Here is an 18,304-nt window from a genome sequence, read left to right on the forward strand (position 1 = left end):
TTGTTGTTTGTATAGATGAGAATTATCATCTTGTTTTTCAAGCCACATTCTGGGGTTCCTTAGAGGTTGTAGCTGAAATGACAGACAGCTTTTGCAAGACAGTTTTATTACAACTATGATCATCCTCCAGTACCTAAAGGGGAGAATTAATTGCCCTTGTGCAGAAGGAAGGTGATTTTGACTGGCCTGGCGAAATGCTCCACATAAGCCAAGTGGGCACCCTTAGAACATTTCCCAGGAGCCTCTCTGTGGCAGGAGTCTGTGAGGTACTTAACAGGCAAAATCAGGTGGAAAAAGTTATCCTTGAAGTAGAATGTCGGGGAGTTACCATCCTAGAACAAGAGCCATGGGGGAGGGGGGGGGGGCACTGAGGCAAGAATTTCTGAATGTCAAGCGATCAGTGCTTGACCATCAACAGACCTACAAAATATATACAAGGACACTGACAATGATGTCACACACCTATAATTAGCTGCCTTACTGGTTCTAGTTTTTAAAATGTGAGTACAGTACCATCCCTCCTGTCCTGAAGACTACAGGAAGCGTTGCAACATTTCCAAGAACAGGTGTCATCTGTGAAGTGTCACCGTTGTTTAGATGTACAGTCATGTTAGAGTATTCTCCACTTAAAATCAACAAGACTCAATAAAAGCAGCAGACAAGATCTTCCCTGCTCTGCAAAGTATTTTGCCCGAACCTCCACTTGCACATAGAAAAAAAGTCACATATTTATTTACAGTCAACAATGAAAGACTGGATAGGTCACCCTTCGAGCAGAATTGTCTTTTCCTCATCTTATCTCTTATACCTGTTAGAATCAACCATTTCATTGGGAATTGCTAGGCAAAGTGGAGGAGGTCTGAGGACCAAAATTGAACAAAATCTTGTGTTCCATTTGGTTTTGTCTGGTGGAGGACACAAAAAATGGTTTTAAACAAAGGGTCTGAACTCTGGTTAATAGACTTATATGAAGTTAGGCATAATTCGTCACAGCAAGGACTGGACTGGCCAAATGGGGCTTCAAGGAGTCAAAAAGGGAAGGGGTCATAGACATAACTCTTCAAGCCTCAATGTGATTAAGATCCCCAAATACACAGGGAACTTTGGGTTCAGCATGCCCCTAAGGAACTATCAGCAAGATCTGCTTGTCATTCTGTACAGCAGAAGCAGAAAAAAAGGTTTAAGGTTTTAGCTACAACACTCAGCCATAATTAGCACAAACAGCCCACGGTTAAGCATTTTGTCCTTAGAGAACAACGGAAGCCCTAAGAAGTTAAGAACGAATTCTCACTTGCTATGCACATCACCTCTGAAGGTAAGAGAGACAGCGATCGAGACTTTACCAGTACTAATAGCTGCTCCCACTGTGGCTCACCCCCACAACAGGCAAACACCCTCCCCTGTGGAGGTAATCCCCTCTCATGCCTGCAACAGACTGAACCTCCAGCTGTCTCTCCTCACCGTGAAGAGCACAAGGGACAGCAGAGCCAAGTTCAGCAAATAGATTTGCAGAAAAACAAATCAAGGAGAATGAGGCAGAGGAGGCTCAAGTACACCAGCAGCATCTGACACGGCAGAACCCATTTATGGTTCTGCACAGTGTGGAAATGTCATTAATGCTCCAGGCGAGACCCAGAAGATGCCTTCAGAAAAAACAGTGTCTTAATCACTAGAGCTGCACCTTTTTGAAAAAACAACAGCAAGGCTACCAGAACAAGTTAGGGTTTGAAATGAATCCTCAGAAGACCCAAGATTTATCACTGATTGGGGACAAAAAGTCTATTTGTTGTTAGAGGAGATAGACAACCTGTTTGAGAAATACATATTCACCAGCCCAAGCACCCTTAAAAATGGTATGAGTGACGGCTATGGCTCAACATGGAGGAAGTACAAATTAGCAATCACTTATATAGGTCACTGGGAGGTACCTGCAGAGATCACATCAGAGGGGTGGGAAAGAACCACATCCAAGGTCCAGCTTTCCGTCCACTGACTGATCGCAATGGCCTCAGCACAACGTTTAGGGTCGGCAGATGGAGCTGAACAGCAGGAGGCGTAGATTCAACCCCCTCCCTTTTCATCAGTAATGAAGCCATTGGAGGTCTTTGGGCAAGATGTCTTTCTCCCTAGTCCACCTCAAGAGTAAAATAATACGTTTTGAGGTGTGGAGGATCCTGAACTTCCGTCAGAAGCCATGTTTTTAGATCTGATTGCCACATGGCCAGTTAATTTGCTGCTCCACGTGCTCTTTGTGTGATGAACAGGAGCTGGAAGAGTGCAATCGCTCCAGTAGCATGCTCCAAGCAAAGCTCTCGTGACCTGACTTCACCGGAAAATATTTCTCTCTATTATTCCAGAGCACTGCAAACTTCCACTAAGCAATTCTGTGGCGCTGCCAGATAAAATTTGTAGAAAGGAGAGCAACCCGGTTAGGTATTCTTCTATTATGCAAATGACAGACACCCAAATTGTAACCAACACTTATTTGAGCCTTTGTTCTTATTCAGAAAATGAGCTGGGTCAGGCCATGATATTTTGCCATCCCACACAACTGCACTGCTCAGATGTGCACACCGAAGAAGCACAGGATACCAGGGTGTGCAACGTCACACTGCACACAATGCAACCTTTGTGGACCCCATACCTCTGAAATACTGTGAAGATTCCCAGGTATTATTTTTAAGTGGCTCATTGCTTCATTGGAGGATTTTAAAAAAACACCCTCTGTCACTCCCAGCAGCCACCTGGGTAGTTTGTGCAGACAGACCAGCAGTCCCTAAAAGCAACCAATTTTTAACAGCAGTGGGACTGGCAAGGAGGAAGGGGTACTTTTCTGCAAGTACAAGTTGATAGCTTGACATATAGCAGGGGTTTTCAGCTCTGGCTCTCCAGGTGTTAATGGACTACGAAGCATAATGTTGGCAGGGAGTGATGGGAACTGTAGTCCATGAACATCTGGAGTGCCAGAGTTTGACACCCCTTCTACATAGGAAAACAGGGAACTCCCATGCAGAAGAACTTGGGTGGTATACAGAACTAATGATTCACCATCCTCAGCCAGGCTGGCTTTCTCAGATCAGCACATGCAGTACTTGCCTCTCCCTTTGCAGATCTACAGACTTTGTACTATGAAGGAAAGCACAAGACTAGAATGGGATTCCTCTGTAACCCCTGCTGTATGAGAGACCAGCTGCTAGCATCACCCTGGCTGGCTGGGACTTCCCAAATCACTCATTGCTCCCTTCCCTCCTCTAACTGCAGGGGCCTCTATAGGTTAACTAAGGTACAATACCCAACTCAACAGCGACCTGATCGCACATCAGAGCACTTACCATTTATGTTAAGAGAGATAGTAAAGATGGAGTGGGGGGGGTGAGAATGTGATTTATAGTGTTTCCTGGCGTGTGGTTACATGCGAAGGCTTTTCACACAACATGTGTTCTAAAGGGGGATCTCATAGCATTAGCTCCTGAAGAGGTTCAGAGAAACCAGTCAATGTAGCCCACTGGAGTTTAGTGAAAGACCTGCATGCCCTGGGGCTAATGAAAGACCTACATCTAGGCCAAGGAATTTGTTTCAACTCTTGAAAGGAAAACCAATGGCTCAAGGCAATTTCTGCTATCTACTGTTTTGCCATTTCACATTCTAAACTGTAACGGGCCCTTGTGTTGTAACCCACCCTGAGACCTTTGGGATGCACGGCAGGCTAAAAATACATACAAATAAATACATACATACATTGTAAGCCATTTTGAGTTTCTTGAGAGAAAAGTGTATAAATAGTAAACTTCTTGTGACATTCCAAGAGCTACACTGATGAACTAGAATCCAGATAAATTCTATCTAGTCTTGATAAAAATGTGAATGTTTGAAATGCGAGACAGAAATCAATGGGGCCTAGAAGTATTTAGCTCTGGTTGGTACTTAAAAGCACTTAACCCAAGTCTCAGCACTCCCTGAATCCCTTATCAATGTATCAGCAGTTTCACAGTAATGTAAAGATATACCAATCCACTGCAGTCTTAACAGTTTAAATGCAAAAATAATGATTTTAAGAACTTCCACTTGATCATGCCATTATTTTTGTATTATAGTAAAGTGTTCTGGAATACCCGCCTCTGAAAATCTACGTACATTTTGGTTTGAGTAATTTTATTTTTAGACAAGCCAGAGTACTTGATGGAAATTAACCAAGGCACAGTTCTCCATCATACTACTACAGGTTCCTCTGTACACTCAAGCCTCAAATAATTTCCCATCGTATTGTCAAAGGCTGTCATGGCTGGAATCACCTGGCTGTTGTGGGTTTTCCAGGCTGTGTGTCTGTGGTCTGGTAGTCTTTGCTCCTAACACACTGAGCCGTGGAGAGAAACACATCTCGCCATGACATACCTCTGAAGATGCCAGTCGTAAATGCAGGCAAAATGTTAGAGGAGCGAAAACTACCAGATCACAGCCACAAAACCAAGAAAGCCCACAATAGTCAATTCCCCAAAGCTCTATTTACTAAGTCTCTGTCAAAATTTACTAGCAAACAGAATGCTGCTGCCTGCATTTTGGACTCAACATCACAACTCCTGGAAAGTTCACCCACACAAGCTTTGTTGAAGGGGTTTGTGCAAGCGAACTTTGCAGTAGCTCTGTGCCTCCAGTATTCTTGAAGAACAGTTTTGTTTTGTTTTGTTTTTAAAAAGGCTTACAGTTGACTGGTGCTACCTTGGCTACCCATCAGTGGCACCGGAGCGGGTATATTATTAAGAGAGGGGTATGATGGGAATTGGTTGCATTGTGTTGATCCATAGTAACCAACTCCTGTTCGTCCATCATTTATTTCTCTCACTGACGACATATGGGTTTGTCTATTCACACTCTCAGCATTCTGTCTGCTCCAACAAACACCCAGGCTTTTCTGCTTGGATAAGGAGATTTTTTTAGTTACATCCATTATGTGCGTATCAACATTTATGGCACTGAGATAATTGCCCAAGAGCTCAGGGGGATAAACGCTCCCTCTTTATAACAGAAACCCCCCTTTAAAAAAATCAATATTGATATAAAATAGTTTGACGCACAGCCTTGGACACACAAATCCTTCAGTTTGAAATACAATCCCCCCCCCCCAAAGTAGTGGGTCACACTGGGAAAAGGGGGCAGCAAAGGAAGAAATTAGCTATATACATTATTAATCATTTCTTAAATAAGCGAGTGGCAAATCTGACAGGTATAAAGAAAAGTCCTTGGAAGGATGCCACCTTCTAATTTGAGCAGATTTAACTATCTGGAGACCAAACCAGTTGGCAATGGATCGTAACTTAGAAGCACCTTGCCCTAAATACTCTTGCATTGCTGGCAACTCTGAAAAGGCCAGGAGAGGAAACAATGCTAATAACTTAATTTTCCTTTTAAATCAGGACTTCTCTTTGCCTTTGTTTCACAACTCCCAATGAGAGAACTGGCTTCCAACCAGACATTGATTACTGAATAGGTAGGCACTAGTGGAAATTGTTTGAGTACCCAGTGTCCAGTGGGTGATTCAGGAATGGGACTTTGTTCTTTCCTGCTTGTGTTCGTAACCTACGTTCATTGATGTTTTCAGACTCAAAACTGGCTTTGAAAACCTTGATTCATTTTTGGAATTTCAAAATGTCCGCTTCATATATTTTTTTTTTGAAATGTGCCTACCTTGCAATCAGAGAGCAGATTTCTGTTTCAAAATCTGTACTTTGCCAATTTCACAAGGAACGTTCACAAACGTAACGTTTGGTTCAAACAAGCACTTGCTGGAAACTTTATTTTTCAAGGTAGCAATTGCTTTCTGCAAACAGTAATTTCACAGCACACGCTCAGGACAACTTCAAACGCCTGCAGAAGCCGCCCCTTCAGTCAACTCTACAAGTCAATGCTATCTCCTAGTATTCTCCAACATAGATGACAAATGAGACAACACACCAATCTCTTTGGGGACTTCAATTGACTCATGAATTGCTGAACCACAAAAATGGTGCTGTCCAACCAAGTATACTACAGGAAGGGTAATGGGGGTAACTAGAAAACAGCACCAGCTCACAACATTTTGATTTCCAAGCCAGAAAAAGAACTCCATTGTTAACTCTACTTATTTTGCCACCCAAGCAATTGGAGAGCATGGCAGCAGGCTCACAAATCTGCACTCATTCTGCTGCCACCAAGCTTCAAGAAGAGCGGTGAAGAGCCTGCCGCTATGCACTCATGCTAACTTTGGCCATGAAAGCACCCAAATGGAGCTGAAGAGCATAAACTGTCTCCAATGACAATGCCCCAGCTGAATGGGCTATAGAGTTGCCTACTGGAACCAGGCAGGACAGGAGGCAGTGGTGGCAGGTGCCAGTTACACCTGTTGCCAGAGGCGTATCCAGGAAAAATGGAGGTCGGAGACAAAATCTGATTTTTCTGTCCATAGCCCAGGTCTACCGCCTGTAGCCCACGCCAATGTCCAGGTCAGCTGCTTAGAACCAGTGCTGGCAACCAGGTCTACCACTCGGGAGCCACCGCCGGTGTCCAGGTCTACTGCTCAGAGCCAATGCCAGTGCCCAGGTCTACTGCTCAGAGCTGATGCCAGCATGATACACCCCTGCCTATTCTCCCATGTCACTCCCAGGAATACCTGGGATCAACCCCAGACTCTTCTCTCCACTAATTAATGGGGATATAATTCAAGTTCTCCTACAGAAATCCTACTGACTTGTAGCAGCTCTTGCCCCATGAGTCAGATGTACCTACCTCCCATTTAGATATCCAATAGTAGTTTTCCTCATTATTCCTCATAATAAGATAGTTTCAACAACAACAAAAATTACAGAGCCCACATCCCAACTAAGAGCTGCATCATATATTTTCTTCTTCAGATGAGCTCAGAAAGTTCTATCCTGTAATACAAGAAGTCCAGTTCAAGTTGGTGTTTTCATCTTGCCACCAGCAATGTTCCGGTACAGAGGGACAGTCAAGCATGAAGTAGTCATCAGAAAAATCCCAGGGCCTGAACTCTGTGGACATAACTGATACTCTCTTAAGTTTTCAGTGACCGAATATGCCCTTCACAACACAAAATTGAAGAATAGGAGGAAGAATTTGACCTGAAGAAACAAACAGGTAACAACATAGTATATAACCATCCAGCCCAAGATATAGTACAAATGGTGATTAGATTTCACCAGCTATCACTGGCACCAAATTCTCACAGTAGTTCTGGTGACTAAAAAGCCTGTTAAAAAAAAATGAGTAGAGCACCTTGGCCAGTGGAAGTGAGGTGGAAACTGGGCAGAGGGGATTCAGGTGCCAAACACAGGTTCCATCCCATCATACATTACTTAGTTCTCAGTCATACCCTTAATCTCTTTGCTTTTTCTTTAAATGCAGTTAGACATTTGGACAGGCAGAATTCAGGTTCCACAGATTATTGCATTTGGTAAAATAGGCTGCTGCTTGCAAAAGCTCATGACAATGAAATCAATTAAATCTCTCAAGGGCCACATAACTGCATTTCCTCTTTCTGCAGCGACTGGAGACTCAGGGCGATTTTGCTAGGCACAGTCTCCTTCCGTGCTTTCTTCCTCTGATACCAAAGAGAAACATCTTCTCCTTTCCAAATCGAAATCATCACGGGGGAGCTTTCTTTTTTTTTAAAAGTGTGTGAGTGTGCTGGAAGGGGTGGGAGTGGGGAACAGCGTTTGAGAAATTGCAAAATCTGCTCTGCACATGAAACAACCTTCCCCTGGCTGGAGAGAAGCTGTTAACTTCAGCTAGCAGAAGATATACTGCTTTATATTTGTTTTTCATCCCTGAGCAACAGACTACTTCCTGGTTGAGTTTAAAAGCTTGGTGACGTTCCCATTTCAGCCCACACAGCTGTGTCACCATCAACGTCAATGGCAGGAAAACATTAGAAGTCGCCCTTTGCTAATGCTTTCCTAACATGGAATTTCCTTGTCATTTTTCTCTCCTCCTCTCCCTTTCCAACCAGAAACATCTTTTCCTAAATTGTTTTTCCCCCCTCCCCACAACATATGGAGAACCAAAAAAGGTAACTGCCAAAAAACGGAGAGGGTTTTTGGCTCATCTTCTGGTCTTGCGTGCCTCTCGCTTCGTAAGTGCTTGCAAGTGTTTGAGCAAGTGTTTTCTCAACGCACGGGGAGGGGGGGATGCTTCATTGAAGAGAGGGGAAGGAAGTCAGGAGGTAGTAACCCTTTGGGGGGGGGGATAAAAGAGAGTAAAATGTCTGAGAACAATAAAATCCTTCACAACAGTTGAACTTCCTTGCCCATCTGTATGCTAAGATGCCCTTGCAGCTGCCCCCTCCAGAATCATCAAGACTTGCCCATGTCAAAGATGTCCATGAGCCTGAAGCACACCCCTATCAAGGGCAAAGCACCACACCAATACTTTTTTCCTCCTGTTGAGAACAAGCTGTTTGGTATGCAAACTGTAGAGCATCCCAAGAAAGAAAAGAGGTGAATGTTTCTTTAAGGGGAAGAGCTGATTAGCTACTCTTCCTGGCAATAAACAGCTGGTCAGTCCGGCAGGTTCAAGGCCATTTCAGCGTTCTCTCTTATGGAGGCACCATATGGTCCATCTCTCACATCAGCAGCTTTAGCTTCCAATAATCTTGCTCCAGAAGGGAAGCACAAAGAGGGGGAGAAGAGAAAGGAGGGAGCCCGTGTTTTGCACTTGATTTGTGATTTGCTCACATTATGCTCAGTGGCACTTTGTGGAAGGTACAGACAGGCAATCCGTCTAGCTATAAAGAGGGAGGGGGGAGTGAAGCCTTTAATTTGCAGATCCATGAGGATTAGGATGTTCGCTACAGGTTCTATATTAATTTATGGATTTGTGTGTCCCACCTTTTTTGGTGCGGTGAGCTGCTTTTGGCACTATTAAAAGGATATGATGATTAAGAAAATAACTAATATGTGCCCACCGGATAAAACATGAGGCCTTTGGACTGGACAGCCAGGAGCTCCTTGAAGCTGTTTTAAGAAAGCGATCAACCCTCCAGCCTAATCTTTGGGTTCTCACAGGGCCCTTTGATAATTATTAAGTCATCACCAATGATGTGGCTGCATGAGCAGAGCCAGTGTGACGTAGCAGTTAGAGCAGAGGTGTCCAACTCTGGCGCTTCAGATGTTCCTAGTCTACAATTCCCATCAGCCCCTGATAGAATGGCAAATTGGCCCATGCTAGCAGGGGGTGATGGGAACTGTAGTCCATGAACATCTGAAGAGCACGAGTTAGACATCCCTAAGTTAGAGCACTGGACTAGGGTCCAGGAGACCCAGGTTCAAGCCCTCACCCTGCAATTAAGCTTCTGGATGACCTCAGGGCCAGTCACTGTGTGTCAGTCTAACCTGCTTCACTGGATTACTGCGAGGATAAAATGAGGAAGGAAGGGCTGTGTACACTGTTCTGAGCTTCGGGGGGTGGGGGGTGGGTGGGAGGAGAGTGTTAGATTAAATGTACTATAGAGATACCAGGATAATACCTACAAAACTGCATTTCTACTTATCCAGCCTTCCCATTTGTCCAAATATCTATGTCTTGGGGAACATGGGATAAAGAAAATTGGACAGGAACATTTTTGTTTCTTTGAACTGACGCTTACATTATGGGAATGTGTGTAGCAGGCCACCATGCCAAGTAAGAGATCTGCATACCACTTCAGGCTTCTCGTGACAGCTGCTTGTAGTAGCCGAATGAAGATTTCCTAACATACTACTTCACCAAATTGCTCAATCTATGGCAACTGCCACCATATTTTCAATGATTCCCACACGGCAGCCGTATAACAGCCATGACACATGACCATTTCAATCTGGTGATGCCACCAAATGAAGCAGCTGCCTGAGCTAATGGTGAACTCTCCAACATACCTATGACATCTGTCAAGAATCCAGATTGACATTCCAAGCCACCACACTAACCCGGTTCAATCCAGCTTCCAGGAAGTAGCAAGCTGCTATCTTACTTCATGCCACAGGCACACTGGAGCGTTAATGGGAAATGTCACCAACCCAAGAGGAGTCACCTCACATCTCACAGCCTCCCTGTAGCCACCTTGAGCCAGGAGGAAAGGCGGAGTATCAATATTTGAATAAATACACTAGTAAACAAGAGGACTGAATGACTAGGCCAACTCTTTCCAGGGCACTTTTTCCAACCCACCATCAGGGCACGGAAACCCTGAGTTGTGGAAAAGATCCAAGTTTCCCGCACAGATTGTCTGCCAAGATTAAAACCCAGAGAAGCTTTCCGGATTTTCACATTGACTCCATTGGTACCTTGTCACCAGGTATCACCCACACAGTTTAAAGCCCACCTTTGCAGAATAGAAACCTAGATTTTAGAAGAAAATGTTTTTCAGAAAACATGTCCCTGGAATGCTGAATTCTGCAGCCAGGACTAAATTTTATATCTTTGCCTACCAAAGAATCCCTGAATACACACTGCCCTTCACACCATTGTTTGATAACTGGGCAAGCTGTTAGAAGTGCTCAAATATAGATTTACCGTTCCCCACATACATGCCAAATCCCAGGTCCATGAATTTCTTGAAACATCAAGACACTCCCATCCAGAGTCCCTTTAGGATTTGATTGTTCAATTTATCCACAAGCATAAGACCTCCAGAACTGAAATGCTTTAGGAATTAACCAGGGATTGAAGACCTAAATATAGAAACACAAGAGAATTATATAATAGGTAAATTAAGTATTTTCTCTCAACTAGTTGCTGTAGTTAACTCTTCGCTAGTTGAAAGTATCAGGTTTTCAAGGGAACATCCTAACTGCGTAATTTCTATTCCCAGACACATTTCTTAAGGGCAGAAAAGATCAGTCAGTATTAAATAGTGTGCTCCCCCCCCTGCCCCGCCCCCCCGCCCTTCTGCACAACACAGATCTGTCTGAGAAACAGTTTTCACAGTGTTTGGGGTAGGAGTAGGAGAGGAATAGCTTGTTTGGTGGGGGAATGTGGAGGTGGAAGGAAACTGTGTAGAATGGAACAGAAGGGATACTTTTGAGGATGACTGTGGGCGAGTTCCCTCCTGAGCAGAGCTTTTACACAGCCGGGATGTAGCTGGCAATTTCAGACTAGATGGAGTAGATTCTGTGGTCCAACACAACCCACCCCTTCTACCCGCAGTGCCCGCTGAAAAGAAGAGGGTTTTTTTCCCCTTTCCTGCCTACTCCCACACCTCTGCAGAGAAATAACTGGAGCACCACAACCTCTGTCAACCTTGGAAGTTACAGAATGGAGCATGAGAACCATCTTCCAGAAAGATTCGAGCATGTGTTGAACAACCACCGCTCACCTGGGCCTAAACACATTTCCCAACTCAGGATCTGACACCCAGAAAGTGAGTACACCAAAGACAGTGCCTCTGGTGTAGGCAGAGCACAGTTGCGTCACTAAGAGTGGCCACAAACCAACTACCCCTTGTCTGAAGCACTGCCTCCTTAAAAAAATGAAGCCAGAGCCTTCTTTCTTTTCAATATCTTGTAAGGTTAAGTTGTAAGGCCTCTAGAACAGGCAAGAGTCTTTTTTTTCCCTTGGCCTCATCTTTTTGTCAAGCACCAAGATCCTTGAAGTTGCTGTCTGAAGAGAGACTTTCGAGCAGGCTTAATCCCTGGAACTTCTTGCTTGAGACATTCACAGGCGCCCTGGCATTAGTCAAAGAAGAACAAAAAAAGGGAGAAAAGCCTCAACCCAATTATGACAGGAGCTGCAGGTGGGCAAGCACGAGCATCTCACCGCATCCACCTACCCCACAGGACCACACACTCCCCGAAGCAGACAGCACATCTGACAAACACGCAAAAGAAGGCAGGCATTGAACCCCAAAACACAGAGAGGGTCCATTCAAAAGTCATGCCCGACCCTTCCTGCTAGAAGGGAGGCTTCTCCGTGCAGCATCTTTGCAAAAACGAAAAGATCCTTGCCTTAGACTAGCAGGGGAAGGGGGGGGGCGGGTAGCCCCTGAGAGCCTTTGCAAATTGCAGAGATAGGAAACAGAGAGCAGATGATGCTAGATGGCAACAGAGACTCCCCTGCAACCTATTAATCTCCTGTTACAAACGCCAGGATCTTTTGCAGACGCTGTGCCATCTCTCCTCCCCACCTCCCTCCCTGGCTTCATCAGGCTCAGGGAGAAAGACAGAGAGAGAGAGAGGTTTTTACATTTATTATTCCAGGAAGAAGGAGCAGCAGTCCAAAAAGAAAGCACAAGCCAATTCTTGCAGGGGGAGCTGCCAGTCTCCTCCTCCACCCTTGGGAGCAGGAATACCCTCCCCCTAATCTCCCTGGTTACAGAATCTCCCCCCACCTCTTACATCTCATTCCCCTTTAGTAAACCCATAACAAAAGCATGCTGCACAGCCTGGGAATATAAGAGTAAGTAGCAGCCAGAGGCCACCCAAACAAATCCACCTCCCATTCCTTAACCCCCCCCCCCCCGTCTCCAGTCGAGGGGTCCCAGCAACCATGGTGGTGAGTTAATTTAGAAGGGGTCAAACGACACCAAAAGGAGAAGGCAGAGAGATCCTAATAATGAATCACCCAAGCACGGTGGCAGCGCCAGCAGCAGCAGAGCCGGGGCCACCATCTCCTCCTCCGGGTTAACAAGGGAGACAGCTGTACAGCCCAGTCAACAACAAGCTACTTGTTTACCCCGGCGAAGTGGCTCCTTCCACTTTGCCTCTTAATCACAGGGTGAGAAATCAAAATACTTTTTTTTAAAGTGAGTCAGCATGGGTGGATTTTAAAAAAAACCCACAGTGAAGGGCTTCACCAGGAGGCAAGAAAGGCACTGCAAGTGTTTGGATCAATTCATATTTAAGTGTTGGAAACAAGCTTTCGGATCACACAGGATTCTTTGGCAGGCGACAGGTTTTCAACAGCCCCCTCCCCACAAAAATCCAACACAGCTTTGTTATTAAAGCAAAACATTTATTGTCAACGCACATCACAGCTGAGATAAACGCAAGGTTTTAACAGGTCTGCACCCCAAAGAATTTACAGTCTGAAATCTTGCGGAGCATAGCAGTGGAGGGAGGGAGAAGATAAACGGTACAGGTCTACAGTGAATCCCCCTCCCCCCCCCAAAAAAAAGTCTTTTTACATTTTACAAACTGAAATTGCTAACAAGAAAAGGAACCGCGAACCAACAAACACTTTCTAGTTTCCTTCCCACCTTTCAATAGTTTCTTTAGCACCGCCCTACAGGAGATACCTTTCAGAAACATCACGCCCCCCCCCCCTTCCCGGATTCACGCCTATCTGCTTGAGCTAAGTTTAAAGCCCCCCCCCCCCCTCATTAGCCTGAACCAGCCTTCTTGCCCGGCTCTATTTACCCAGGGATGCCACAACAGCGCCTCAGACTGAACGTCCTGGCAGTTCTCTAATCCTATTAAGTCTTCTGTGCAGTCAGCATTTAACCCAGGCTATTTAAAAATAATAATAATAATAACGCCAACATCAAACCCCGGCCGCTTCCTTCCCAGACTTGATGTCGAGATACGTTTTTACAACCCTGATGCAGATTTCCTTCCCCCCACCCACCCACCGACCCCCCCCGCCTCCAATATCCCAGTAAAAGCCTCGTTTTGCATTGATCGCCGTGGCTTTGTGCCAGCGGGCCAGGGGCGATCTTGGCGGCGGCAGAGCCGTGCGGGGTCGAGCTGCCAGCGGTGTTTGCCGAAGGAACCAAACTATTCCGGGACGCGAGAGGCAGTCTCGGATTGTGGCAGGCTGGAGAACACGGGGGAAGGGAGGCGGGTGAAGCCCGCGCGCGTCCCCGGCCTCCTCCTCCTCTCCCCCCCCCCCCGGCAGCTGGTTCTCAGCCAGACACCCAGCAGAAAAAAGGGGGGGGGAGCCACACTTTTGTCTGTCTTCCTTGGACCGATCTTGCTCCACGAGCACACGCCGGCTTGTCCTGCGCCCGGCGCCTCCTCTCTCCTTTTCCAACCAGCCACTCGGATGGCAAGGAATCACCTTGATCCACCACCATTTTAAACACGCATCGCCGAGAGATCTCTCCCCCCCGGCCCCCAAGTGAGGGGGACGCCTGACACAAGCCGGAACAAGGCGAGCAGGAGCCTCTTACGAAGTCTGCTTCTCCCCCCCCCTCCCCAAAACACAAAAGCCCCCTTAGTTTCTTCCCCTCTCCCGGTCTCCCAAAGGCACAATAAAAAAAAACTCAGCAAGGGACGGAGCCTCGGGAGAGGGAGGACGAGCAGGACTCGCCCATCCCGAGAACTTGGGACCCCCCCCCCCCCCCCGCAGCAAGCGCCCCTCCAACTGGACCGGACCGAAGACCCGCGCGCGCCCGGAGGGAGCCTGCTTCGGACTTACCGGCATGTGCGGCTCCATGCGTGGTGCTTCTACCCGCGGGGACACCAGAAGCATCTTGGACTGGCGCTCCACCAGCTCGTTACATCCAGTTTGACCGTCTCGGACAAAACCCGGCCGCGCCAAGAGGGAAGGAAGGGTCCCTCCGGCCGAGCGGAGGAGGCGACAGAAACCCTCGGCGCTGCTGGTTGCTCCTCTGCCTTCCCTTCCCTTCCCGTCCCTCCCCCCTTCCTTTTAGGTTCCCGACAAGTTCATCCCGGCGTTGCAGTTTGCTAATGATTCACTGTCTGTCTCGATTCGCTCACTACGCTTCCTTCTGCCCACAGTTTCCTCTCGTCGAAGGTGGAGTTTGTGGGCTTGAAGTTACTGATAGGGCATAGCCAAGCGCTGTGTCACTCGGGGGGAGGAGACACGGCCACGCTCGCGCGCCCTCGCCCTCTCCCCGCACGGGCAAACGCCAGCCTTAAAGGGGAAGCGGCGCAGCCGGCCTTGCCCGCCCCAGAGAAGCCACGGGGCCGCAGGCACTTTGCAGCTGGATCTTACTGTGGGGAATGGCAACATCCGCTGAAAAACAACGGTGAAAGTGGATTGAAAGTGCATTATTCTGCATTCGCGGAAGTGGCCACAGAGGCAATCCTGATGGGGGGCGCTGCGTAGGAAGTTTCACTTCGGATGGCCGTCTCCCTCCCCTTTCTTAATGTGAATTGCTTTCGTCCCTGCTCAAGGCTACCAGACTTTTGTTTTTGTTTTTCCAAGAGAGCGTGCATTCGTTCTGCCAAACTTGTTTCCACGCCGGGAAAAAGTTTCACTTGGGCTTTGTTACAACACCCGCTGGTGGTTCAAGACGCAGGAGCGGGGAAATAAGGATAAGAATTTAAAAAAATAGACAGTAGCAAGCAACCCATTGGCATGGCTGAGGGAAGGAGGCGTGCAAATCGCACGCGGGAGAGCGCTTCGAAAAGAGTAAAGGATGCGGGGTTGCCCCCCCCCCTCCCCATGGCAGACTGTCCGGGTCTTGAGGGTTCATTCATTGGCCCAGGGCCCCGCTCGCTTAAGCCGCCAAAGTCCAGACGTCCCAGACCCAACAACTTCCCTTGCAGCCGCAGCCGCTTAGGTGACTCGAGGTGACCAACCAGACCGGGGAGTACACTGTGTGCCTTTTGCCTCCTGCGGTGCAAGGCTGCGGGCAGCGGCCCAAAAGCACGCGGGATGCTTTTTATAGCTGCTATAGATGCTGCTAACCGAGTGGGATTTCTGAATGGGAGGCTCGACCGAGCACAGCAGCCGCTGAAGCGAGGAAGGAGGGAGGGGCGGGGCTGGATATTCAAATCGCCTCCTGGAACAGGCGCAACTTTCCCCTGAATCGCAGGTAAGCGTCTGCGGAGAACGGCATCCCGGACATAGCCTAGTCCAGGGATGTCCAACTCTGGTGCCCCAGATGTTCATGGCCATGCTGGCAGGGGCTGATGGGAATCGTAGTCCATGAACATCTGGAGCACCAGAGTTGGAGACTCCAACCTAGTCCATCACCTCCCTTACGCCTTGTTGGTACTTTGCTTGCTTTTCAAAGGAACTCTCCGATGACTTCACTGCAAAGGTTAAGTTCCTGGTAGGAAGCCTTCTGCCTTGGAACAGTTGCATGAAATGACACCAGATCAACAGGTATTGTTCTTTCCAGCACTATTGCTGAATGCTGGGAAAGCTGCACCTGTTGAATGTTTGCCTGTTTTGTTGCTGCTCAAAACCAGGAATCCTACACTTAGCCATTGAGTGGTTTGGCTTTGTCCTCACCTATAGTCCCTTCGAATTTGGAGATATCTTGTATGATATCTCCAAGTAAATACCGAGCAAGCCGTGCCAGATTTAGATGAAGAGGGACCCCAGGGAATTCCACTTGTGAAGCGCCCCCAATACCCCACCCTCACGACTAGGCAGAAGATGGAAGAGCGTTTGAAACAAAATGGAGTAAACCCAAAAATAAGACGTTATTGTTAAATACTGTAGCGACTGGGGGAAAAAAATGCATAAATGTTGAAATTAACACTGTGAAAAACTTTTGCCATAACTGAACATCGTAAACACTTAATCTTTTGTTCATGCTCAGATCTACCATGTCATCTGGCCTCCCGTGGGCACAAGAGGGGGAGGGGGGTAGCCAGACGCCATCCACATTTTTAAATGGGTTCTGTTTTTATGTAATTAATATTTAAATTATGTTTTAATGTATGTTTTAACCTTGTTGTGAACCGCCCTGAGCTCTCAGGGGGAGGGCGGTATATAAAATTATTATTATTATTAATAATAATAATAATAATAATAAGAAGAAGAAGAAGAAGAAGAAGAAGAATCTGAAAATAAAAAGTAAAATTAATTTTCAACATTTATTAGAAAGGAAACCCTGAAGGGGTCCACTTCAGTGAAGTCCTGGAAGGACAAAATCAATACAGAAATCAATGCTAGTGTCCAGTTATCGGCTTAACACAGAATTCTGAAGGGTTGTTTGGAGATGACGTTGCTTTATGACAGCATGTGTAAGAAAGGCCTACGATAGTGTCAAAAATATTATGCACGTTGGCCGGAGGCCCCCTAGATTTTGAGGCCCTATGCTTCAGCCTACCAAGCCTATGGGTAAATCTGAAACTGCAAGTGGGCTGTGATAGGCATAAATACGTTTATGACACAATTAGGGCAATGACCAAGTCTGCCTCCTCTGCTGAAGCTTCACAAGTGACATTTTAATCAGAACAAATGATAAATTAATCAAAGATGAAGGTCTGCAGCAGGAAGGAGGAATTGGCAAAAAAAGTGTCTTCAGACTGTAGAAATCTCTGCTTGGATCCAAGCCCCAGTCTTGTAGATCCTAGTCCAGGGGTCTGCAACCCATGGCTCCGGAGCCGCATGCGGCTCTTTCAGCCTTATACTGCGGCTCCGCATGGCCTGGAGGTTGGAGGGTAGCAGAGCAGCGCTGGAAGGAAAGGTGAGTGGAGGGGCCAAACTGGAGGCGGCTCCGTGCGTGAGGGCACTGCTTTTCACGTCCCCTCCACTCACCTCTCCTTCCAGCGCTGCTCTGGAGGGACACACCCATGCTGCCCTCCAACCACTGGAGGTCAGATGGTAGCGTGGCTGTGTCCCTCCAGAGCAGCCGCCATCCCCCCTCTGCCATCGTTGCAGCGGACAACCCCCTCTGCCCCATAGAGCAGGCAGCTGCCTACTCGGTCCGGCAGAGGGGGTTTCCCTGCCCGGTGCCTCCGCCTCCCAGTGCTGGAAGGAAAGGTGAGTGGAGGGGCCGAACCGCAGGCGGCTCCATGCCGAGCCGCCTTTCCGGCTCAGTAGATCTTCAGTACCGTGGAAAACGGGTCCAAACGGCTCTTTGGGTGGTAAAGGTTGCCGACCCTGTCCTAGTCTCTCTAACTATTTCACCACACTGCCAACACATGTAACACATCTACTTCTAGGAAACTGGTCCTTCTAGACCAGGGGTAGGGAACCTGCGGCTCTCCAGATGTTCAGGAACTACAATTCCCATCAGCCTCTGTCAGCATGGCCAATTGGCCATGCTGGTAGGGGCTGATGGGAATTGTAGTTCCTGAACATCTGGAGAGCCGCAGGTTCCCTACCCCTGTTCTAGACTCTTTTTTGTAGTAGAGCTATGCCACTCTTCTTCTGCTCTGCTTACGGAATATAACAGATCATGCTTCAAATAAAGTAGGCTTTGGCTCTTGAAAGCTTATGGTATAATAAATGTATTAATCTTTAAGTATTACTTTTTAAATTCTGGAACACTTTGAGCAGCAAGAAGACCAGAACTTTAACAAGAATCCTGTAAGGAGACTCAAGGTGACTTACAAGCTCCTTTTCCTTCCCTTCATCTTCCCCTGATGCTGTTCCTGGGGGTTCCCCCAGAATTCCCCAAAGAATTTAGGAGTTA

At 47.1% G+C, this 18,304-nt stretch overlaps 1 protein-coding gene across 1 annotated transcript in view; it reads right to left on the reverse strand.

Moving 5' to 3' along the window:
* Positions 1–14,703, reverse strand: part of MAMLD1 (mastermind like domain containing 1) — a 106,519-nt gene extending 91,816 nt beyond the window's left edge. The window contains exon 1 of the mRNA XM_048514459.1: positions 14,380–14,703. Within this exon, the coding sequence (XP_048370416.1) occupies positions 14,380–14,433 (54 nt within the window). The 5' untranslated portion in view covers positions 14,434–14,703. The remainder of the gene's footprint in view (positions 1–14,379) is intronic.
* Between the last annotated feature and the right edge of the window lie 3,601 nt (positions 14,704–18,304).

The sequence above is a fragment of the Sphaerodactylus townsendi genome, linkage group LG13 (assembly GCF_021028975.2).
Source record: "Sphaerodactylus townsendi isolate TG3544 linkage group LG13, MPM_Stown_v2.3, whole genome shotgun sequence".
Lineage (NCBI taxonomy): Eukaryota > Metazoa > Chordata > Lepidosauria > Squamata > Sphaerodactylidae > Sphaerodactylus > Sphaerodactylus townsendi.